General features: G+C 39.7%; 1 protein-coding gene across 1 annotated transcript; it reads left to right on the forward strand.

The window, feature by feature from the left end:
* The first annotated feature begins 3978 nt into the window (after nucleotides 1-3978).
* Nucleotides 3979-17121, forward strand: LOC135479716 (HHIP-like protein 2). The gene is made up of 8 exons (XM_064759619.1): nucleotides 3979-4923; nucleotides 5438-5523; nucleotides 9258-9436; nucleotides 11429-11572; nucleotides 12502-12631; nucleotides 13178-13317; nucleotides 14334-14415; nucleotides 17022-17121. The coding sequence occupies exons 1-8, from the start codon at nucleotides 3979-3981 to the stop codon at nucleotides 17119-17121; spliced, it is 1806 nt and encodes a 601-aa protein (XP_064615689.1).
* The last annotated feature ends 8446 nt before the right edge of the window (nucleotides 17122-25567 follow it).

Raw genomic sequence — 25567 nt, forward strand, 5'->3', positions numbered from 1 at the left:
AGTCACTGAGTCTGTTTTCTGTTGCTGTTTTCAATACCGTAACAATATCTGGTCATTAAATGTCCGCAGATAGGGGTCAGAATGCATCTTTGATGATTACATGTCAGGCGAAAGATGTTGGAGTGCATCTCTAGTCTTTACATGTCAGTAGAAAGGGGTTGGGATGCATCTTTGGTCTTTACATGTCAGCAGAAAGAGAATGGAATGCATCTCTGGTCTTTACATGGCAGCAGAAAAGGGATTGGAATGCATATCTGGTCTTTACATGTAAGTAGAAAGCAGTTGGGATGACTATCTTTTCTTTACATGTCAGTAGAAAGGGGTTGAGATACATCTCTGGTCTTTGCATGTCAGTAGAATGGTGTTGGGATGCACATCTGGTCTTTACATGTCAGCAGAAATTGGTTGGGATGCTTCTGTTGTTTTTACATTGCAGTAGAAATTGAATAGAATGTATCTCTTGACATTACATGTCAGCAGAAAGGGTTTGGGATTTATTTCTGGTCTTCTCATGTCAGTAGAAAGGGATTGGAATGCCTCTCTGGTCATTACATGTAACTAGAAAGGGGTTGGGATTCATCTCTGGTTATTACATGTCAGTAGAAAGAGATTGGAATGTATCTCTGGTCCTTACAAGTGAGCAGAATGGGGTTGGGATGGATCTCTGGTCTTTACATGCCAGCAGAAAGTTATTAGAATGCATCTCTGGTCTGTACATGCCAGCAGAAAGGGATTGGATTGCATCTCTGGTCATTACATGTCAGTATAAAGGGGTTGGGATGCATCTCTGGTCTTTACATGTCAGTAGAAAGGGATTGGAATGCTTGTCCTTTATCTACATGTCAGTAGAAAATTGTTGTGATGCATATCTGGTCATTATTTGTCAGCAGAAATGGGTTGGAATGCATCTCTGGACTTTACATGTTAGGAGAAAGGGATTGGAATGCATCTCTGGTCTTTTCATGTCAGTAGAAAGGGGTTGGGATGCATCTCTGGTCTTTACATGTCAGTAGAGAGGGGCTGGGATGCATCTCTTGTCTTGAACAAGGATAGAAACGCGCTCTTAAGAGAGAAAGTAAGAAATATTCTCACAGAAAAATTTGTTCGACCACTTTAAAATGTTTTGCAAAAGTGATTATTCTAGTAAATATCTGTCAATGTGAAAGTTATACTTAAATAATTTGAAATTGTAGTACGGCGTGTAGGGTTTAGTCTTTTTGGCCAGGACTTGAACCTGTAGCCTATCTGCTATGGCAAATGGCTAGTCTTGTGATCAGAACGTATAGTGCCCATTTGATTTGTGGAATGACTGTAGTGGTGCTGGAAGCATTCTCGCTCTCTTTTGTACTGAGAAGTACATAGGTTTATCTGGTAAATAATATGCACGGAAGCGAGTCAACTTTGCTGCGAGACCGCTGGGTTAGGTGTTGTTATACCTCATACAAGTAGAGTGATGCGTGGTTTCCACTGAAATAATATGTAACACACGGTCACATAATGTTCTCCAAAACATGACCTACAACCATAATGAAATCTTGACTTAAGTCTAAGATCGCTTCGTGATCCCGTGGTCAGGTGTTTAACGCCGTACTCAAGAATATTTCACTTATACGACGGCGGTCAGCATTGTGGGGGGGGGGGGGGGAAACCGGGCAAAGGCTGGGGGAAACCCACGACCATCCGCAGGTTGCTGGAAGACCTTCCCACTTACGGCCGGAGGGGAAGCCAGCATGAGCTGGACTTGAACTCATGGATCCTGGATCATTACCCTGCGCGAGCGAGCTAACCAACTAAGCCACGGAAGCACACTAACACACTAATAGCACACTATTGCTCACTAACAATACTCACTAATAATGCACATAAGCACAATACCTTACTTACTGATAATTAGGTTTCCAAGCTAAAATCTTGTTCGGACGATTTAAAGAAATAGGTTCTCTGCAACCTGAACCCACTTTTTACTGAATTAATAAAATACTTTTTGTCAAGACTGGCCCTAAACTGGTCAAAAGGTTAGTCAAAAACAAAACTACTACTCAACTGTTAACAAATGATATTCCTGTGCGACCAGCTTTTTCCACCATATTGTCAGGTGACAAAAGCAGGTAACAATCTAACTCTTCAGAGAATATCAAAGTTTGTAATGGGAGTTAAATTCCAATGAAAACCCAAGAAGATGGTCATGTGACGTTAGGTTTTTATGTATTTTTTAATTTTAAAGCTATACAGTTAGGTGCAGTTTGGACTGCTGAATTAGAATCTGGTTTTGTGATGTTTATGATTTTTCTCCGATGTACAGCTTTCCTGAAAATAGCAGTTTAAGTTAAGATCTGAGGCGTTGGATGTGTTTAAAAACTTATTGTATTTAAACGTGACATCATATCCATCAGTGATAATAGCTAAGAGGTGCCTGTGGAAGGTAGACCGGCCCCAATGGCAGATTTGGTAGAGCGTCCGTTTGGGAGAGGTCGTTCTGTGGTCAATACTGGGTCGAGTCACACCTAAGATTTTAAAATTGGAAGTTGTAACTTCCTTGGTTGGTGTTCAATATGAAGGGTATAGTGCAACGGCTGGTTGACCCGTATCAGTATAATGGCTTACTTGCCTTCGGTAAGGCGCCTCTGTGTGTGCGCGTGTGTGTGTATGTAGTTTGTAGTTTAAATCATTACTTTCTCTTTTGATTTATTAAATTGTTAAACCAACCATTTGAGTGTTTGAGAATGTTACTCTGCTTGACCCAGGTTAGGCTCGTTATCGGGAATTGATTTTGGCTTATTATACCTTTACCCTAACAGTGTGTTGAACCTTACTTCATATTTTAGCTTTCTTTTACTTAAAAAAACCGTGTGTTCAGACCTCCTGAATCCGGTAAAACTGCATAACGTTCAACATTAATTTTCGATTGATAATTTTCAATTATACTGATTTTTTTAATGATGGTCACAGATAATGTTCATTTGCAACGCTGCCGGATATTGCCTGGTGATAATGTTCAAGAATAATTGGCATACAGATGTTTGTTTACTATATGTTTATACACTCCAATGGTCGAGGCTATATTTTGTTTTGACAACATGTTGTCACTTACACGATAACAGCATGTACGTGTAAGAATGTGCAATCTGCTCACTCAAAGCCTTTCATAATCCTGTAACGCTCGTATTATTTGTAGACAAATCAGGATGCTGAAATGTTACCATTAAATAACGTTTAATGGGTGACTCGGAGATTATCACGTGATTTGGTGTCCTCTGGAACATTGGGTAAATATTCCTGAAGTATTCTTGACAAAGGGCGTAGAGCATTTGTTAACTATCACACAGTCGTCGTTGCTCTGAGTTTACTCCCTCTGCTGTCGTTTTTTTTTATATTATCCCTATGTTAAAATGATCAGCGAAATAACGTATGATAAAGGAGACATTTTTCGTCATGACATGTAGTACTAGATACTGCCTGTGGCCTTCTGTTCTTACCGGGGACACATCCGGCCAAGAGGACTATATTATATACGGTACTACAGCATGCAAAGGCAATAAATCGTTCAGCTTTATTCAGGTTTCCCATAAACATTTGAACCTTGTGATGGAAACGACTGTCTATGATACGACTTTACAACGAAAACAAGCTTACAGGCTTTGACGTGTAAATAATTATAAATTATAACTTCATGTCCCTGCAGTTTGTTTACCTCATGCTCGCAGCAAAATGTGTAAATACTCTACAGCCTACGTCTGTGAGGGTGTTACGCTCTGCTGACGCTCCACGCATCAGTAATTACAGATTCAGTTTTCTCATTAGCAATTTTTAACATCAAAATTAAAAGCATGACAAAAGTGTATCTAACACATGCGCAGGCCACATGGATGAACTTCCTGATGACGAACTGCTGTAGCAGGGTAGAATACCAACTAGATTACAGGTCCTAACTGGTTGGAGGTCATGCTGTATTATTGGACTTGCAACGCAGCTGGGAAGATGCAGTTTCTTCCGATCCTGTTAGTCAATGTTGTTGTTGTTTTAGCTCAGGTTATAGAACAGCCGTTCTGCTCGGATTCCCTGCCGCCGTTTAGCTCAGCTGAGAGGGGCCGCCTTTGTCTGTACAAGGATTATGGCTGTTGTACTGACGGCCAGGATATGGTACTCTTGGACACGTACATCAAATTTTACCGCGAACTAAGGCCGCGCGGACTTGGCTTTGAATGCAACGGTGTCATCGTCTCGCTTCTTTGTGAGAACTGCAACCCCTTCGCGGGTACTCTCTTCGAAGTTGGTCACTCACTTCCACTGATCTGCGGGGATTCGTGTCAAACGATTTACAAACGCTGCGCGGCACAAATTCAGCTGGCGATAGAACTGACCACTAACAACTCGGTGGCCATTGCTAGTCTGTCGTCTGTTGCCTCATTCTGCTCTATGATGACGCCCTCTAACCCACGAGCGGGACTGTGCTTCCCACAGTCCCAAACGATTGCTAGGCAAGTCAGGTCGAATCCTAACACACAGGAAAGTTCTTGCATCTGCGTGGAGAAAATAGCTGAAAACTTCCGGAATCCTTTGGCCTTCAGACACGCCAATGATGGCAGTCAGCGTCACTTCATCGCTGAACAGATTGGTGTCGTCCACATCTTGGGTCCGGATGGCAATCGGTTTCCCACGCCTTTCCTGGACATTTCCAGTCGGGTTTTCGTTTCAAGCAGGCGCGGGGACGAAAGAGGATTCCTCGGTTTGGAGTTCCATCCGCGCCACTTTAGAAACGGGAAATTCTACGTGTTTTATTGCACCCGCAGAAGTACTGGAGGCTTCAAGACAAGAATCAGCGAATTTGAGGTGCTTCTTTTTAACACAGACGTGGCCGACCCAAACAGTGAACGGATTCTTCTTGAGATCGACCAGCCATATGGCAATCACAACGGCGGAGAGGTAAACACTTTTTAATACACAGTTGTCAGCTACAAATTTACACAAAACCCTGAAGGTGGGGCAGTTAGACTTTGTCATACAAATAGCTCTTGGGCATCACATTTGCGCTGACTCATAATGTTGTTGTTGTTCATCTGTAAACAGAGATAAAAATACTGCACACTCCTATTTGAGGTATTGGTGACAAATCACGTCGTCAAAGCAGACGGATAGAAAATTGGATACATTTTATGTTCATATGTCATATGTTCGGTGAAGATCACTTGTGTTCCTCCAGTATGGTGGGCAGTTCGTCAGTGACTTCAAAGGGTATTGCTGGTTTCCTCTACCTGTATAAAACTGACCCCCATCCTATACTTAATAAAGCCCGTGTGCGTGGTGTTAAACAGACACAATCAGTCAGTCAAAATACATCACTGACAACTGCTGGCTATTGGCATACATGTATGTATGATTCGATTTCCTCCCAAAAGCAAATCAATCCATGGTTGACTTTATCTTTTCTTACTTGTAGTTGCTATTTGGAGATGATGGCTACTTGTACATATTCTCGGGAGATGGCGGTGCAGGAGGTGATCCACAAAACAATGCCCAGAACAGGTCAGTGCATTGATTGTTTGACAAGCCAGAATGTAACTGTAAACAAAGGAACATACATGCATGTTTATCCGTGTCTCACCTTCGATTTTGCACACATTCATTCACCTGACTGACTTCCTACTTACTGAATGTGTCACTTAGAACCTAGGGAAGCGATGCAGTTTCAGAACCTGCCTTGGACTCTATGTTTGTAGACTTTCCTGCTCTCACTGACATTATCAGTGTGGTGTACATATCTGTACGTGACGTAACGACAATAATTCGACACTAAAGGTCAGAGGCTTGAACTGGATAATCCGGTGTCCTCGCCTCACAAAACGCCATCGTGTCAGTGAAAAAAATGTCTACTTCACACGAAGATGCCTTTTAAACGTGTAAAAGTGTCCCTCATTTTTTAAAAAAATGACGCTTTGATTAGCGCTGTAAGTAAGATGCGCTTTTCCGAATAGCGAATATGTATTTTTTTCGTGTGAAACGAAGATTTTTGATGAGATACATTTTATCGCGTGAAAATCATGCTCCTAGATAACAGTTATGTGGCAAAGCTTATGACTGTAAATGCTCATTTGTGGATGATCGCCAGCCGTGACGGCTGGCGAGGGTATGTCTATATACACATGCCCGAGCGCATAAATTGACAATCTTTATAAAACAAAGCAGCCACGACAGTACAGGCCCATTCGTCTGTTTAAAGGACCAAAAGTGAAGGGATTTTTTTCAGCTCCAAAAGTATGTATTTATATATGTATGTTAAGGGTTTTACGTCGTTTTTGTATAACATATTTAAGTAAAAAAATCATGTAACTAAACCTAATATTAAACATCAAATTTGATAATGTTCACGTTTTATGGTGACAAATCAGTTCTTCGCCGTCACCTGTTTATCTCGCAAAAGCACTAGCCTAACCAGATTGTATTTGAATTTTATACCGTACTCAGTCGCCCACCTATTAAAAAACTGAAATGTGTGGGAGTTGACTGGGTAATTTACGGACATGTTTTTAAAGAATTGTATGCTCTCTGTTTTAATGGATACATGACAAGAAAATCTAAAACTAAGATTGTGGTTTTAAAGTTAATAAAGAAAGAAAAAAAATGAATATTAAGAAATGTAAATATATTGTTTGATGTATCCTCTAACATTAATGATACTTTGGGTAAATAGCTTTTTTTACAATCTATTGTCTGTTGCCAGGGTTTTGATTAATCAAAAAACTTACCCCTTAGGTATTCCAGATCCAGTTATTTGAGTGACGTATTTCTATTATCTTACAAAGTCAAATCCTGGAGTTTTTTGTTTGATTTTTGCTCTTGGCCTCAAAACAGATAATAGACAAACTTTAATTATTGATAGTTCATCCGTATTAGATTATAGACGGCGCCAAACAGTAGCGACATGTTTAAATATATCTTGTGGACGCCTGTTGAAGTTGCTTTGCGCATGCGTATGGATTTAATGACGTTGGAAGCGGTTAATCAGACGTGTGCGGGGAGGAAGTGTGACCAGTTCTTCTATACTCAACAAATGCATTGCAGAAAGTAGGGTGTTTGTCGTACATGGGAATATTAGTAGTCTCTATGGCTATTTGAGTGCGACGCGGTATTTACCGAAGAGGTAAAAAAAAGTCTGAATTCACGTGATGAAATGTATCTTGACGTCAAAAAGAGTCCTCCCTGGAACTGACCTGTTTTTCTTTATGCAGATGTAGGACTTTTGCATATAACTCACAACGCCCTAACTGTGCAGTTGCGCTTAGTTATCACCATTTGGGAGGAAAACACCCAGTGAACGCCCAAATTATCAGCGACAATGCTAGCAGTATAGCTTTAGTATTAATCCTTTACTAGAAAAAGGATCATCGCTTCCCTTTAGTTGATTTAATGCTAAAAATCTAATGAGATAAAGCGTTACGGATTTGTATGGCTCATAATTTTAACCTACAGTTTACAAATATGTGTCAGGTATATGCATTCTACACTTCAGTAATTCTGCTGCGTTGCTTTACACCTCTGCGGGCTATAAACCAGGTATGCCTGCTTAAACCAGGATTCGATCTGTTGGTGGATCATGCATCACCGGAGCCTGGTGTCTTTATATAGGTTCCTTTTGATTGTTTGTTAAATGTGATAAAAACACACCATTTTGAGCACTTCTGTACCAGTGACGCCTTTAGCAAATTGCAGTTAACATCACTGCATTTTTTTATTCACTGAAAACTTTATAAGCCATGATAGTATTCGAGGAGGTTGGTGGGGTGGGGTTGAGAGGGTGGGGGGTAGGGGGGTAACATTGTTACCGTCTATATATGCTTTCCTTTTGTAATGTAGTGAATGTTCCGTTTGGATTTTGTGTATAGAATGAATATTTGGTTCGGCCGATTATCAAGTTTGATCATCCAGAGATGCATTTAAATAAAGTTTAAATAGCATAGTAAAGAGTTTCCTCCCACCATAATGCTGGCTGAAAATATTGTGAATAATAAGTGAAATATTCTTGGACTAATACACCAATGAAATAAATAAATCAAAATAAACAAATTGTGTGTTGTAAATAATGGCGAGTCTATTTTATTCTCTGCTAAAAATTTATAGTTCGGGTAATTCGGTTGTGGATCCACAAACCGAAGGTTACGTCCATTCGGAGGGTGCAGAAACAATCTGCTTATTATAGCATCGGGTTATTTAGTAAACATTTGCCTAAGCATGGCTAAGCGTCATGGTGTTGTCATCACCGTGCAAAGCGCCAATCAAAAAAATAGATAAAATAATATTAATTAATGTCTGACTTTGTGAAAATAACACACACAGTCCAAAAAGACAATAGTAGTCCTAAATTCTGCAAATTCGACGCAATGTGAACATTTTCTGTCAAGTACCGGTACTAAACCTGCACCTTGTGTGTCAAGGCGGTTGGAATGCAGTCACGTTGAACCACGGGACAAAGCTCCTCTCCCTCTAGTACATTGTCAAAAAATGCCCTCGTGATAGCCTTAACTCCCCTCTTAAGTTCCCCTATATATGTATACATGAGTTTTACGTCGTACTTAACATTTGTTTTCTAGTCATGGCACCCTACCAGTCCTGTTTCCATTGTCTAACCTCTCTGCGCTGAATGCAAATCGAGGCAGAAACAAGTACAATTTTAAAAGTCTTTGTTATGACCAAACCTAGGTTTGATCCCAGGTCTCCCGACCACTGTGAGGATGCTCTATATGCTGGAATATATTTTGTTATTGCAACAGATTATTCTGCCAAATATAGCACAAATATTCTGTTAATTCAATATAAGGACTCTATTAGACTAACAGGACATCGTGTTGAATGTAACACAGTATTATGTTATAATAACAGAATACATTCGAACATCACTCAGACTGCAACAAAACTAACGCGTTTGTCTGGAGTGTATGACTACTATCGCCTCTGGTCAATGGAGGTTTGTCATGTACCTGTTCTGGTGTGGTGCATATTGTCTCCTCCACATCTTGGATCTTACATGTACATGTGGTTTTAGCTGTCAATAACCTCTGTATCTATATAAGCCTTCCCCGTTTTGCCACTTTTTGTCTTTCGTTACTTTTTTCATGCCCAGCTTCTTTCGTGTGTGCATCTTATATGTTCACATCTTTATATTCTACTCACGGTATGGACGTATTATTCGTGAAATGTTACACGAATTTATTTTCATCAGAAAAAAGCTGTAACGAGTATTAAAGTTAATCTCTTCTTTACAGAAACTCGTTACTTGGCAAGGTTTTGAGAATAGATGTCAACAGTCGAGACGGGGACTTACCCTACGGCATCCCTGCCGACAACCCATTTCTGAACGATTCTAATACCAGACCAGAAATCTACGCCCTTGGCGTGAGGAATATTTGGAGGTGTGGGAAAGACCCTGGGGATTTCGACACGGGTAAGATGATTGAATGGTTAGGCACTTAGGTAACGTTCGTGTAAGTCTGGTTTATTTAATTTCAAGGTTTTTAATTACTGCTATTGTCCTGCCATAAATCAATGAAGCCGCGTGTTCGAATCCAACTCTCGCTTCCTTGTGGGTTGAACTCAAGAGGTTTGTCAGGAACCAGACGCAGGGCGGTTTCCTCCTACCATTTACTAACTGCGAGTATGTAAATGTGAAAAACTCCTGACGAAAGCGTTCAACCTAAGTCAGTCAGTCAGTCAATCTATCAAATAAATAAATAAATATTTAAATGCTTATCTCATTTCCGGATAACATTTATCCATATAAAGATTTCATGAAAAGGCAATATATTTCCGTCTTCTCTTGTCACTGTAAACTTCGACTACATGTAGCTGGAATGGAACTACAAATACAATGTTTAGTATTTTTACCTTAAAATTTACTGGCAGTTTGCATGGGCTGTTGTCCATATTCTGCAAATAAACAGCTGCCATCTGTAAATAAACGAATCTTTTCTGTAACAAACAACTCACTTCTGGTTAAATTTGCGCCCAGATGTTGCATATAAGCAATGTAATCTAAAGGTGCAACATCTTTTGACAGCCGAATGCTGTAAAGGTGCAGATACTAATCGCTATACACCAACATAATGTAAAGTTACTGATAAAAAGCACGCTTTAGAGGGTATGTCAACATTGTAAACCTACACCAGCCTCTAGTATCTTTACATTGGATTTTGCAGATCTACTCGGGTTGACTTTAGAGTTTTACAGTACTTGTCTCTGTCATACAGCAAAATATTTTCTCTAAATGAATGAATGAACGAATGAACGAAAGATTGATTGATTGAACAGTAATACGACCACGACCTCCGTGTCCTTCTGGAAAAGTATGGAGGCCGCGAACCCGGGAGCAAGAAATGTGGGCTTTTGTTACAACGGTGTCGCGTACGCCGAATGGTTTTTGTTACAGTAATTATTACTATTATTAAATATCCAAAACTAATGCGTTTTCAAAGGAATGTCCCACTGTACCATGAGAAGGAATTCAACACATTATCTACATGTCTTAGTTCAACACATCATCTACATGTGTTAGTTCAACACATTAGCCGCATGTGTTAGTTCAACACATTATCTTTATGTGTTAGTTCAACGCATTATCTACGTATGTCAGTTCAACACATTATCTACATGTGTTAATTCAACCCATTATCTACATGTGTTAGTTCAACACATTATCTACATGTGTTAATTCAGCACATTATCTACATGTGTCGGTTCAACACATTATCTACATGTGTTAATTCAACATCTGTATGTTGTGTCAAAAAACCGTATGTAATCCAAAGCCTTTTGCTAATATCGAATTTCTACGAAAACTGACGAAAGTCGTCAGTGCACAAAATATTGGTCTCATTTCTTTCTTTCTTTTACTGATGGCTTATGGTACTCAAGAATATTTTGACTGCGACTGCGACAAACATTATTGTGGCAAAATAGATTCTCAAGTCAAATACTTGGGCCATATGGAATTCGCGTAAATGTGATCTCAAATTAACTAAGGGGAATAACTAACAAAAATGGAAGAAAAAAATCCTTCGGTTTTATTTTTATTTTTTTTTCCGTGGAATTAAATTCACCCCATAAAAAATGGAATTCTAGAGTAATGCAGGATTAAACGTAATCATTCTGTCTGGAAAAGTGTATTATGTTAGACTTAGTTTTCAGTAAGTGTGTCGGGTGATGAGATAAAACTGTATGTGGTCTTCCCTTAAACGAAAATTTAAACGAGGTAAATTTATAAGAGGCTGTATTTCACTCGCTATGTATGACTGTTTGCAACTAATTACACTATTGTCGCTGGTTTAGTTTTACTCTCTGTGCTGTGAGACTTTTGTTGTACTATGCAGTTTATTTGTGTCAACATTAGTAAACAACTTGGTCATATTAAGGGCTATTTTTATCATATATATCTTTGCAGGAGAGGGAAAAGGCCGGATTATTTGCGGCGACGTGGGTCAAGGGCGGTTTGAAGAGCTTGATCTTCTGGTAAAGGGAGCTAACTACGGCTGGCGTGGCAGGGAAGGCTTTGAGTGCTTTAACAGACAACAGTGTGGCAGAACACGTGCGTGACTTGTTTAATTTATCTGTTTTAATATATTATTTATTTATTTGTGCATATTTGTTTATATATATATATATATATATATATATATATATATATATATATATATATATATATATATATATATATATATACATTGTCAATTTATAAGATGTACATGCAAGTGCCTGGAACATGTATAATTTCTTGCAGTCTATTTATCCCAGGGCTTACATTCGTTTAGTTTATATTTTTCTTCATTTTATTGAAACTAACTTTAGAATAGTTTATCCCCAATAACAGCAATAACTTTCCCATCGTATGTTTAAAAAATTGTTGCCACATGATGTTATCTCTTGATATAATTTTTTGATTATATCTCAAAATTGCATTGCGAAGTGTTGTATAAACGGTACGTGTCACATGTATGTCGGTCAATGTTAAAGTCGTATGGGGGCCTCCATGCCGTGACTGTTAGCGTACCAGCGAGGTGCAATGACCAAAGAGCCTCTAATCAGTGCGGTCACTGTGATGTCAAGTCAGGTCATGCTGACGACATCTCCGGCCGTACGTGGGAAGATCTACCAGGAACTTGTGGAGGGTCGTGTGTTTCCCCCGTGTTCTGCCCGGTTTCCTCCCATCTTAATGCTGGCTGCCGTAGTATAAGTGAAATAGTATTGAGTATACGGCGTAAAACAACAATCAAATAAATAAACTGAAATCGTATGGCCATCAGCTACCATGCAGTTCACTTGAGTCGTGTCTCAAGCGTTCGTGTATGCCGAACTCACTACTTCTGATACATCTGACACGTGCTGATTCAAATCATCTAAAGACACATGTAGACTGCGGCCATTAAAGAGTTGGTAGCAACACCCCAAGGCATTAGCCCAGGCTTGAAATTTAGGGCACCAGTCTCACAGCAACAAGTATCCTCTTTGCTTCTTCAGCTCCCGAGGTTCTACCCTTAATCACGTACGCTAGAGACGAGGGACAGTCGATTACTGGGGGCCATTTTTACAGAGGATGCGATAGTCCTAATCTTAAAGGGTATTACATCTTCGGTGACTATCAATCAGGGTAAGATCTCCTTGTCTCACTCTAACAGTGTACACGTCATCAGAGTACAGCACATAATTCCTTAAACGATTTTTATTCGGTATTATATGCTGTAAATGACTTAAAACTTTGCACTTGCTTAACTCACACATTTTCCCCAATTTTTAGGGTTCTGTTGATCGCAGAAAGACATATTTTGAGGTTTACGAGGAATTATGATCATGTCTCACTCCAAAACTGTGTGTGTTAGCATCAAAGTAATATTTTATGGCTTCTGTTTGCTTCTAACATTGTGTTTTAGTGGGTGAAATTCGTACTGGTCATTTACCGTATATGCCTTTGGCTGACCGGTTTCGTGTTTGATTTGTGTTTATCGTCACTTTCTCACGTCACTTTTTTTGTCGTCTGTGTGCTGACCTGCCCTGTACAATATAGGCATATTTACTCGAAATTAGTATAATATTAATATAGTAGTAAACAACAGATAATTAAATAAACATGAAAATTTGCTTGATGGATAATGTGTTTTTTGTACAATTACATATGCTGAAAGCTTTCGTTTTGCAGAAGGCTGTTTAAGATGAAGGAGGACAGTTCAGGCAATTGGAATAGAGAGACTCTTTCTTTCTGTGATGGGAGCGTTTGCATGAAGGGACAGCAATCATTCGCAGAACGCTTTATATTATCGTTTGGACAAGACCGCGAAGGTAAATCTATTAGGTTTAACCCCCTTGCACCTAATATCTTTTTTGTGGTGAAATAAATTAAAACAAATCGTCTTGATTCAAGAAAATCTTCTTTATTTTTCTCAGAACAACATTAAGGCGATTAATTATTTATTGTTTTTGCTTTTGGACAAGTTTAACACGCCTAACATTTTATGTTTGCGATGTTCCATAACCTTGTTCAAAGTAAGCAAAATCTCACCCATTGAGAAAATCGAAAGCCCCGCCATATTATTAACCAGCTAAATTTTCTTAATACTAATCATATATATGTATGTAACCATGTATGGAGTGTCACTGACGAGTTCAGGTTTTTCAAATGGCGAATCCCATAGTGATGCAATGATATTCTTGATTTATTTATTTATTTGATTGGTGTTTTAAGCCGTACTCAAGAATATTTCACTTATACTATGGTGGCCAGCATTATGGTAGGAGGAATCCGGGCACAACCCGGGGAAAACCCACGATCATCCGCAGGTTATAAAATGTTTTTTCGAGATCGAAACTACCGTGGAAAGGGCCTGATATTCTGTTGCATGCCGATAGGTGATCAGAAATATTCTCCTATCAAGACGAATTGAGCACGAGTTTGTTGAAGCAGTATTCAAAATTTCCACTATACAACTAGTTGATAGATTTATTTCCTTGTTCAAATCGTTTTTGACGTCGTACTCAAGAATATTTCACCTCTTCGCTGGCGGGCAGGTGGGAGGAATCCGGGACTTTGGGAAAACCCCCTACTAACTACTTTGTCGAATACTGTCGCAAGTTTTAACAAAGATCAAAGTTGATACATGATTCGATATGTCTGTTTCTGTTAAATCATTTTTAACTTTTATAAAGCTACATTTGCTTAGTAAACCTGTATCGTATCGACATTACCCAAAGAAACCTACAGTTTAAGAAACGTCAGTTTATTTAAAGATGATCGGCGAGCCCGAAGTCTATATGGTCATATGTTTGGTTAAGAGAAACGTGTCCAATTTTTGTTGCAGGAGAGGTTTACATGCTAAGCACGGACGATCCCCGATCCTCTCACCCCGGGGGTAAAGTGTACAAGATCGTGGATCCTTACAGGTATGTCTTGTCCGAAGTTCGACACAAGTGATCTCCACCTTTTTTTCATAAGTGAAGAAATGAACAAATTAGAGCCTCTCATTTGATTGATAGGGTATGTAACGTAATAGGATGCATTCGTCGCCTGTGTTTATAATGTTCTAAGCTAATATATTTCTGTGGCTCATTTCTCTGATTGTTTTTAAGACTTAATATCAGATTTAACTGCAACACAAGTCTTCAGTTTTGTACCTGGCCCCCAAAAATTGTGTGAAGGTGTATTAAATATGAACTAAATGTGTTTGTGTCTTTGTACAACTGTACTGATTTCCGGGTTTTCTTAAAATCGTAAGTGACAGTTTTCCTGACGCATAAAATCTAAAAGTATAATTGAATAAACCTGTGTGATACGAATTTATCGTTTACCGGGTAGCCTCCAGTTACATGTACCCAGTACAAAAGCCAGGGCAGACAAAATTCCGGGCGGACAAAAGCCCGGGCGGACAAATCCCCGCGGACATAAGATCCGCGGACAAAAACCCAGGCGGAGAGAAACCCCGTCGTGTTAATTAACCAACAAATCAGACAGTTTAAAAACAAAACGGTAAATATTTGTTGACGAGAATTCATATAGCGTGACTTCGTTTGCCATCTAATAACTTGTCATCAACACGTGTGTCATTCGGACTCTCGGGTTCAACAGCTTTCATCTCATAAACGCTGTACACATACGTTTTGAAAACAATATGGCAAAAACTGACCGTCTCTGATGTCAAACAAATACTATGATCCAATGCTTTTTATCAAGCATATATACGATTATTCCACAAGGCAATTCCGACTACACTGAATTTGACTGACTGAAAAGGACACCTTGAAACTAGATGGGAAGTCGTACCCCTGTCACTCAACCTGTGCGGTGACAGTTGGTCTGAGAAATGACGCAATGGCTTCCCCGGTATGCGGTTGAAGCTGTTATGTAACAGGTGTAGCCGATGAAATGGACCAAGCTAAAATATTTGTTTCTAAACATCAACCTACTGTATCCCGCTAAATGCATAATATAATATCCTTTTCTGTATTATGTCGGTATCTGAAACAAGTTTTGCCTTACGTATTATATCTCAAATATGACAGTGTCTTTAATCGACATTTACTACGAAGCTAAACTGATGAACAGGGGCCTGTTCTCAATGTAATTGTACCATATGCTATTAGCTAACGCATATATAGCGTTGAGCTTTCATTGGAAGAATTCAGTATATTGCACTTATCTAATATATAGCTAGACAAAATATGAAGAAATATAAAAAAAGAGTTTCTTGTGTGGTTCACATGAAAGCCCTCTCCATTATGGTACCTCACTTTGATAGTTATTTAAAAAAAAGAAAGCAATCATAGGAATCGAACTCGTTATCCTTTTCTCCACAACCCCTGTAACCGCTGGATCAATGCAGAAAATGCGTTAGAAGTCATAAAATATTATGGTGAATGAGTTCCTATGAACTTTCAAATTATTTCCTTTTTTTGATTTATAAACATAGGATAGCATGAACCAACATCATACTTCGTTATAGCTTACTACTCCCTAAATGGACACCAAATGTGTGGATATGATTTTGGGTCACGTTAGCAGAAAAATCTGCTTTTGACCCTACTTTTGTCTTTTGATGAAACAAAAAGTATAAATCGCATCACTCCAATTTTTCACACAAAAGTTCTTCAGTAAATGTACTTTATTTTCAAATAAGTTTTACTTATTTTTACTGCATTTTCTGCAAAAAATTACACCTCACTGCTGCACCGAAGTGGGGCCGGGGAAGCCATTGCGTCATTTCGCAGACCAACTGACATTGTGCACAGGTTGAGTGACGAGGACGATTTTCCTTCGGGGCTTTTTTCCACCGGGGCTGTTGTTCCACGGGGCTTTTGTCCACCGGGGCTTTTGTTCCTCGGGGCTTTTGTTCGGCGGGACTTTTGTCCGCCAAGGTTGATGTTCAGCGGGTCCTTTGTCTGTCCCCCTAATTACATGTACCATGGAAGAAACATCAAGACTCCCTTGGACAATAGCCTATTTATAGAATTTTAAAATCTGGTTGTACATACTTGTGGCTTGGTACAACAAAGAAGGATACACCAGTTTAATTAAAATGTGATATTTACTATTAATCATTAAGGAATCTGGTTGGCGAGGATGATGTCTTGTCCGTTTCCAAAACATCCTCAAATTCCATGGTGTTCCTAGTTTATTTGATTGGTGTTTTATGAAATATTCAAGAATATTTCACTTATTATATACATACATAGATGTACAGACTGCCCCTTAAGCGGGTAAAGGATACAGCTTTTTATATTGTTACGTTGTTAGATAGTCCGAATGGTCTGTCCATATTTGGCAACGTTACACTCGCAAACATTTGAATAAAAAAAAACAACTTGGAGATGTTAATTAGTGGAGAAAGCCATGCCCCCCCCCCCCCCCCCTTTCAAATAGTTTCAAATTGGAATAGATTGCTTGAAATTAACAAATCAATTTCCTTGAGAACGCAATTGCCGGTGAGTGAATAAACTAGATGATTTAGCAGCTGAATAGTTATAATTAATTTAATTGTTTTCTACATTTTTAGACGAGGAAATCCAGACACGTGCCGTGCCGAACCAGGTTCAATTCCGAGGGTTTCTGCTGGTCGCCCAAACATCGCGAGTTCGCGTGGAAGAAATGGATAACGCTCATGTAAAACCACATTGCAAATCTCGGAAGGCTTGAAACTTAAAAAACTTGGTCAAACTTGAAAAAGTTTTTTTTATAACATGAAATGTTCAAAATGAGTCAGATATACTCCCGTGTGTTCGACTTCACTGCCTTGATTTTTTCTTACTGTGCATTGTTTTTCTCAGATTCTGACAATTAGGTCTTCTGTCATATTATTTTACTTTCTAGACCTGTTCGCAGTCTTTTATGCTTAAATTTTGTGGAACTTGCCTGATAACCTGAGCTGATTGCAATGATGTTTGTCAACTCTCTAAATGTTGTGTGATTTTGATTCATTTATGTTCACGGACAAATCGAAAGAAGGAAAGGATTCTTAATAACTAATAGGACTAGATGATGCTTTGGACGAATGTGCCAAATGCTGCCCAGAAAAATCTTATTATATAGAGCGATATTGAACACAGATATACCTAGCAGAAATATTTAACACACCCTACGTACGCTGTACGCATCAAATATTTTGTATACTGAATTCTAAATAAAGCAGTTTTAGCTCACATCTACGGGTGGGTTTATTTTCTTTATTTTTTGGTCAGTAAAATATGTTGCCAATGAGGACTTCTCCATTTTCTCTCATATATTCCTACTATAACGACAAAATAGACCGTCTGTATACAAATAAGCAGCATCAGTGAAGTTTCCTTCACGTTATAGGTTTTGTGCTACCACGCCTGAACGCCAGCAGACATCACAAACCGCGCCCTCTTCATCTACAGCGACAACTCATGAAGCATCATCATTGGATAGTCTCATTACCGTTATATGTATTGTGCTATGACGTTTGAACGCCAGGCAAAACTCAGCAGATATCACAAACCGCGCCCTCTCCATCTACAGCGAAAGCTGATGATGTACCAGCGCAGGATGAACTCATTACCATTACATTAATTGTGCCACTGAATGCATTTTATTTCTTTATTTTATTGGCGTTTTACGCCGTACTCAAGAATATTTCACCCGGCGGCTAGCATTATCTACTTCATGTATTTTATTTATTTATTTATTTGATTGGTGTTTTACGCCATACTCAAGAATATTTCACTTAGACGACGGTGGCCAACGGAAAACCCGTGAAGCAAAAGCACGTCATATTTATGGAGCCCGTCTTGAGTAGCGAATGTAGACATTCTTTTTTTCGGGGTTAATAAGTAACTAAGTTAATAAGTAACTAAGTTAATAAGTAACTAAGTTAATAAGTAAACCTTTTATATATATCTGGCGTGATGTCAGCGCAAAACATTGTCCAGTTTTATAAACTTTTCCGCGTAAGTTAATATTGCTGGGTTTTGTAAACTTTTCCGTGTAGGTTAATATTGTCCAGTTTTATAAACTTTTCCGTGTAAGTTAATATTATCCAGTTTATAAACTTTTCCGTTTAAGACAATATTGTCCACTTTTATAAACTTCAACCAGCCACATACTATTATGCCTGTGTTTTGCAGTTTTATTTATTTTCTTGGGCTCTGTCTGTGTGTGGGACTGGTAATCTTTCTTTCTGGCAACAATAAGCAGTCAGTGAGGCCGGTATGACTGATTACGCTGTCCAACGCTCATGGAATGCCCCTTTTCCTCGTACCCCTGCTGCACATCTTTCTGCTTCACATGTGTCAGTGTGGTTGCCAGAGGTCAGTTGTTTCACACAGTCACTCAATAATCGCACAAATAAATAAATAAATATATGATGACGGTCAAGTTTATCGGTGAATACATTCACGCTTTTTTCCACATGTAACTTAATAAAGAAACGTACAACATACTGATCGAAACAGTTAAGGCGTTAGCGTCCGCAAACGACAAGTGAGTGTCGTCAACCGCAGCTTGTCACCATGGCTAAATGAGTGAGTGAGTGAAATTATAAATTTGGCGTTTCCAAGCCCTGAAAAGGATGATGTACGCCACATGGCTGAATGAATAATCAGAACAGCCGAATCTACAAATCCAATACGTGTTCAAGGTTTGAAATCGATCCTCGTTTGCCTAGCCATATTAAAAATGCACGCATCAGAAACATCAGACGTAAATAACATTTTTATTGAAGAAACTTGTTGAAAACGCCATCTGGCATGCATCAACAAGCCACACCTACCATGCTGTGTAAATACAACTGTATATCTTCCTTCATTATTTCCTACATGCCGTACTTGCATGTAATTTCAACAGTATATTTCAATAATTTAACAGTGTAACCATATGCTGTCAACTCTAACTCACAGTAATAAACCTAGATTACATTAAACTTCGTCATCGTAATAAAAATTCGAATTGACATTTTCCTGTTTAACATGACAGCTATGTAAGTAGATGTGATGATTCGGAAAATCAGAGTAAGGGTAGTGATGCATAACATGGTAGTCAGTGGGGTTACCTGAGATACACGCATGTGGTCTGAAGAATGCAGTGGATACGTGGTACATTACGGTCACCACCTTTTAAACAGAAGGCGTCTCACACAAAATCCTTTAAAATGCTGATACAGGCTCCTGCACGTCATACAGTACAGAACCATTGTGTTACCCCCCCCCCCCCCCGACACACACACACACATACACACTAAGCTGCTTTTTAACACTCATAACTAGTACACCACTTATTGAGACTGACAGAAAATTCTCTATCACTACTTTTCACGCACATTTTCCTGGACCTGTGTACCTGGGCGATGAACTGCAGTTAGCCAGCGGATAAAGATGAATCTCACCAGGTATGTATAATGACTGAAGATACATGTTCTGAACGCTTCATTTTTTATTTTTTTATTAACCCTTTTTAACACGTACTCATGTACATTTATGTCATTACATATTACAGTCAAAAATATAAGATCAACAAATCAATCAATGGTTCCGAAATATTGTCTCTTGTATATGTCAATATAGCGTTCAGTAGTATGCAATTCCACCTACACTAGGATCAGCTTGTCGTGGATCAAGGCTTTGGTGACGAGAAGACGTCGACGCGACCAGGCCGATTTTGTTCGATCACTAAACACTTCTTGACATTTCGCAATTGTGAGGTATATATACTGAGCTCAATAAACAGGTGAACATTTGTGCATCATATTTTGGAAAGCTTGTCATTTACAAGCCAATGAGCTGTGGCTTATATTGGGCTCACCGCATAAAATTCAACCGTTAAAAATAATATTAAAGACTATAACACATACAGAGCAATCCAAAATAGCGACGTCACTGTGAAAGTTGTTAAGTGGCCACACGTAAATGGTGGAATACGGTCTCCTCCGTTATCATGGATTTCTTCTAACTGTTAACTTTGTGCCAAAACAGTAGCAACTTACACGCTCCTTGCCCCAGGCTCTGCCCGGTTTCCTCCCCCCATAATGATGGCCGCCGTTGTATAAGTGAAATATTCTTGAGTACGGCGTAAAACACCAATCAAATAAATAAATAAAATAAATACACGCTCCTTATAAGCAGAATTAATTTTAAAAAGTGCAGTGATATCGGTCTGCTGGCAGACCTTCTCACTTACGACCGGAGAGGAACCCAGCACCTGAACTCCGAGTGACCGCATTGTGAGAGGCTTCTGGGTCAGTATGCAGCGCTAGGGCGCTAACCAACTGAGCAACGGAGGCCCCTATAATGTAAAAGACAATTTACTTTAATAAATAAAAAAGCTAAATCATACTGGGTGAACAGGTACAAAACTAAATGTTACGTGTAGTAGACTATAAAATGTCCCAGTTTTCGTGCGCATGGGATATGCTGACATTGCTTACATTAACGGGTTGACAGTACTCTTTTTTCTTCGTTTTTGTTAAGTAGCACACATTTTATAGAGATCAGGGCGGCAATCCAGGTTGTCTTCTACTTGCAGGCGTACCCATCAGCTTTCGGGGTATTGGTATGCCTAAATATTAGATTCAAATATTCTTGAATGCAGAGTGAACATAAAATAATTTATTTCTTGTAACTCACATATATTCATATTTATTTTTTTTTTATTTTTGATTTAATGCTGTATCTCAACTCAGAAACGATGCTTTCTATGTGTTTATATTTGTTGCTTGATATAATCGGTGATCTAGATTACGTGTGTGCGCGAGTGGGTGGAGGCGCGTGGCCTGGATGTGTCTTACACTTCGCCGTGTAATTTTTTGTCCATGGAGCCAAGATAATCGTCTTTTCAAGGGACAGGAACTGTATAAATGATTCAAGCATCAGCAGAAAACGACTGAAAATTCTTTTAATCTATTTAAATGCCCTTATTTATTTATTTTTCTGTTTTCACTGAGTTAAATAGAGTGATCTATTGGTTAAAGACTGTTTGTTTTTCACAAGCAGAGACACACCAAATGTCGATTCAACTGGGCCTTATCGATTCCACTTCTTCATTACTTGTGGGTCCATGGTGGTAATTAATGGTCGACGGCTCTGAATAGCACGTCTTCTGTCAGTGTGGTGTGCGTAAGTGAACATGTTGGAAAGTTTGCTTTTTTATTTTGCTTCACTAGTGTTTCACGCCGTACTCAAAAATATTTCACCTATACAGTTCGCGGCCATCATCATGGTGTTTAGATACCAAGGGGAAACCCACGACCAACAGCGGTTTGCTGAATACCTTCCCACGTACTGCCAGGGAAAGTTTGTTAATTAGGCAGAGGTAATTGGTTTTCCCGAGGACTCTGGCTTCATATGTCGACAAAACTAATTAAGGGAATCAAGGTGTAGAAAGATTTATACGATGTCGCCGACTGTTCCCCACATGCTAATCAAAGCATTTGACTATATCCAACTTAGTGAAAAGAATTCAAACCAACTAAGTCAACGTATTTTCATGTACAGTTTTCAATGGTATTTCTGACTGATGCTTATTTTATTTTTTACAGTCTGTTTCCCCTAAAGCATATTTCCATTATCCGTTTCAGAATCTTCACTTCAAGTCGGAGGATAACCTTTATTAAGAAAGTACTCCTTGTCTTCATTGGAGTGCTTGTAGTGTACGGCATTGGCACTTGTAGATTTCGAGCAGCTCCTGGCCCTTCTACACAACCAGAACATGCACCGGCTGAGCCTCGTTCTCGCAGCCGACAACCATGCCCAGTGTGTCCAGTGAACACCAGCGACCCAGTGATGTTGTGTAGACGGCTGGTGGAAATCTACCCAATGGACCAATGGGAAGCAACACGTGGTATATGTGCGGATTCCAAAGACCGGAAGTTCTACCATGAGCATGATTTTGTGGCAGTACGCCTGGGCGACGAAACCTAACGGTGATGGTTACCACGTTCATCCACATTTCACCGGCACCCAGAAGGCTCTTGCATCCCCGGGGTTTCACCTTCCACCGCCGGGGACAAAATGCGACATGATGGCGGAACATGTTCTCTATAACCGTGTGGCTTTTGCCCGGTATTTCCACGCCGATACGGTGTATGTGACAATGTTACGTGAGCCCATGGCGATGTTACACTCCTCGTTGTACTACATTCCGGAATATGCAGAAGCCCTGCCAGGCGACGACAAACTAGTGCAGTATCTAAACGATCCTGCACGATTTGACGACATAGCCATTAAGCGGACAGATCCTTCACCAGAAATCCGCAGATCGGTTACTTGGGTCTTCAGCGAAAGCATTTCAATAATTTGAAAGAAATCAACGGCGTTATATCCGCGGTAGCCGCTGAATTTCCTCTGGTGATGATTCTGGAAAGACTGGATGAGTCTTTGGTACTTCTAAAGCGGCTGCTTCGTTGGAGGCTTGTAGACGTTATCCCGGCTAAAAGCTCTAGAACGCTAACAAGAACAAACCATACGTATCCATTAGCGATAAGCACAGAGCCAAGTATTCAAAATGGTCTACCGCCGATCATCTTCTTTATAACTTCTTCTACAAAAGTTAAACGAACATATTGAACAATCTGGCAGCGACTTTCAGAACGAAGTTGGGGTGTTTCGCAAACTTAGAAAAGACTTGAACATTACTGTCGTTTTGATGCATTCAAAGGAGAAATTCTGAAAATCCCCAAGACTGCTTACAACGAGCTTTCTATCCTGACAGAGAGGATTGTTTGCTATACGTCACCGAGCCTCTAGTTCTGATTGGTATGATTAGAAAACGACAAGGTGTATATCCGTACCTACATCACACACTTCAAGGACTGTATTCGACAAACTCAACCTCCGAAGGAAGGCAGCCAACTAGACAACGCTGGAGGACGCAGGCCAACCTGACAATCGCAACATGACTCTGCCAACACATCCAATCCGGATCATTTTGCGACAGCATGTCAACACTATCAATGTCATGACGGTAAAACGGCTTGGTAGTAGGACCATGCCATCACCCCGCGAAGGTGAGGCCAATACAGCAGAAGGTGTCATGGTAGACTGGCCGGACCACTGTGGAACAAAAGGCTAAAACGACCGTGGAACGACATGGTAGTACTGTTACCCCGTGAAGGTGGGGCCAATACAGCAGAATGTGTCATGGTAGATTAACCGGGCCACTGTGGAACAAAAGGCTAAAACGGACCGTGGAACGACATGGTAGTACTGTCACCCCGTGAAGGTGGGCCAATGCAGCAGAATGTGTCATGGTGGACTAACCGGGCCACTGTGGAACGAAAGGCTAAAACGACCGTAGAACGACATGGTAGTACTGTCACCCCGTGAAGGTGGGCCAATGCAGCAGAATGTGTCATGGCAGACTAAACCGGACCACTGTGAAACGAAAGGCTAAAACGGCCACTTTGGAGCAGCAGGCCAGTTTTACCACCGAGGGATGGTGTGTCAACAACAACCCAGACGATGATAGACAACATGAAGAGAACATACTGTTACGACCCAAACAGTCTGTATTATAAAGAGATGGCTTGTTCGAAATACAAAAGCCGCACAAAAAAGTAACCAAAACTACTAAAAGTACCAAAGTACCTAAGTTTAACAAGAAAGGATAGCAGTATCTATACAAATACTAAAGTACTTACGGTGTCAAATCCAAACGGACGCATATATTCCACAATATATATATACCACAGGCATAAATGCTCAGAGGCAAATTCACAAGAGGGAAAATCCACAGTATAACTGAGTGTATGACGAAATATACACAAAATTCCACAGACAGGGTCCGTGTACTAATAAGCACTGTGTATACAAGAGCACAAATTAAACATACAAGTTCAGACTGAACAAGTGCTCGGTGGAGATTGGATATAACAACGCCAGAGGCTATAAAGACACCAAAATTCAGCACAAATGGCCTACTAAAGTAATAAACAGCAAAAGCATCCAAACTCTCAATAATTCTCCGTTTTCCGTTCTCTGTTCTCTCCCTCTGACCTGCTTTCATAGGTCTTATATAGCCTGGTGGAATTGTCTAGAATAAGAAAATTCCTGAACACTTGATGTAAACAAACAGGCACCGAAATGAGCGCATTCTGGAACATTCTAAGGTAGAGGCAGACAGCATTCGCTGAACTTAGCATATGTAAACAGTGGCAAGCTAAATTTAGAAACTGACGGCAGTCGTGCACATAACAATATGGCGAAGTTTTAAAGATGGCGAATGCTCCCAAGTGATATAAGTGAAATGTAAAGCACGAGTAATTTTTTTTTTTTTAGATTTTTTCATAATCGCTCGAAAAACTGATTTGTTGGCTCCTGGTAAAAATGATATGGGTGCAGTATTGTAGAAGTGGCATTAGGTCAGATTCATTTATTCATTATTTCATTCATTTATTCAGTTTCATACATCTATACATTTTCATACGGCTATGATTTCTAGTTTTCCGCACTGCAAGCAGAACACGAGCCCTGTAATGAAGCGCATTTTTGATATTGAATTCATTATGCTAACGGACATGTAAGAACAATGAATGTAAAGTAGTCGGATTACCCCAAGGCGGAATGTAAAACACAAAGTCATCAATACTATAGATGAATCTGTCTCGCTTCCAATTTATTTTGTGTCCATCTTGCATCTGATCTAGAGTGTATTTTTGATTTATTCACATCTTTGTTTGGTTGGAGTATAACCAAGAATTGATATGTCACTTATAAGACCGCGGAACACACTATGTTGGGAGGAAACCGCCTGAGGGAAAGCCACAACCATCCGCATGTTGGCAACAGACCTCCCTGTGAATGACGGGAGAGGATGCCGGCATGATCTGGATTCAAAATGATTGAATTAGTAACAGGATCCGGGACCATTGTGCTGCGGTAGGACGTTAATCACTTTAAAATACGAAGGGCCGTCAACGTATTTTGGAACTCAAGGAAAGGCCGTAGAGCCCCTAATAATACGTATACGTAGCCGGGCTTGTACATGTACAAGATGATTCTTGACCCGAACGAAATTTCCAACGGTGAACTAAATATTTGTTGTTTTCAAATCAAAGGTCTGTTGTAGTTATAAAACATAATTATGGAAAATACT

This window comes from Liolophura sinensis, chromosome 12, assembly GCF_032854445.1.
Source record: "Liolophura sinensis isolate JHLJ2023 chromosome 12, CUHK_Ljap_v2, whole genome shotgun sequence".
NCBI lineage: Eukaryota > Metazoa > Mollusca > Polyplacophora > Chitonida > Chitonidae > Liolophura > Liolophura sinensis.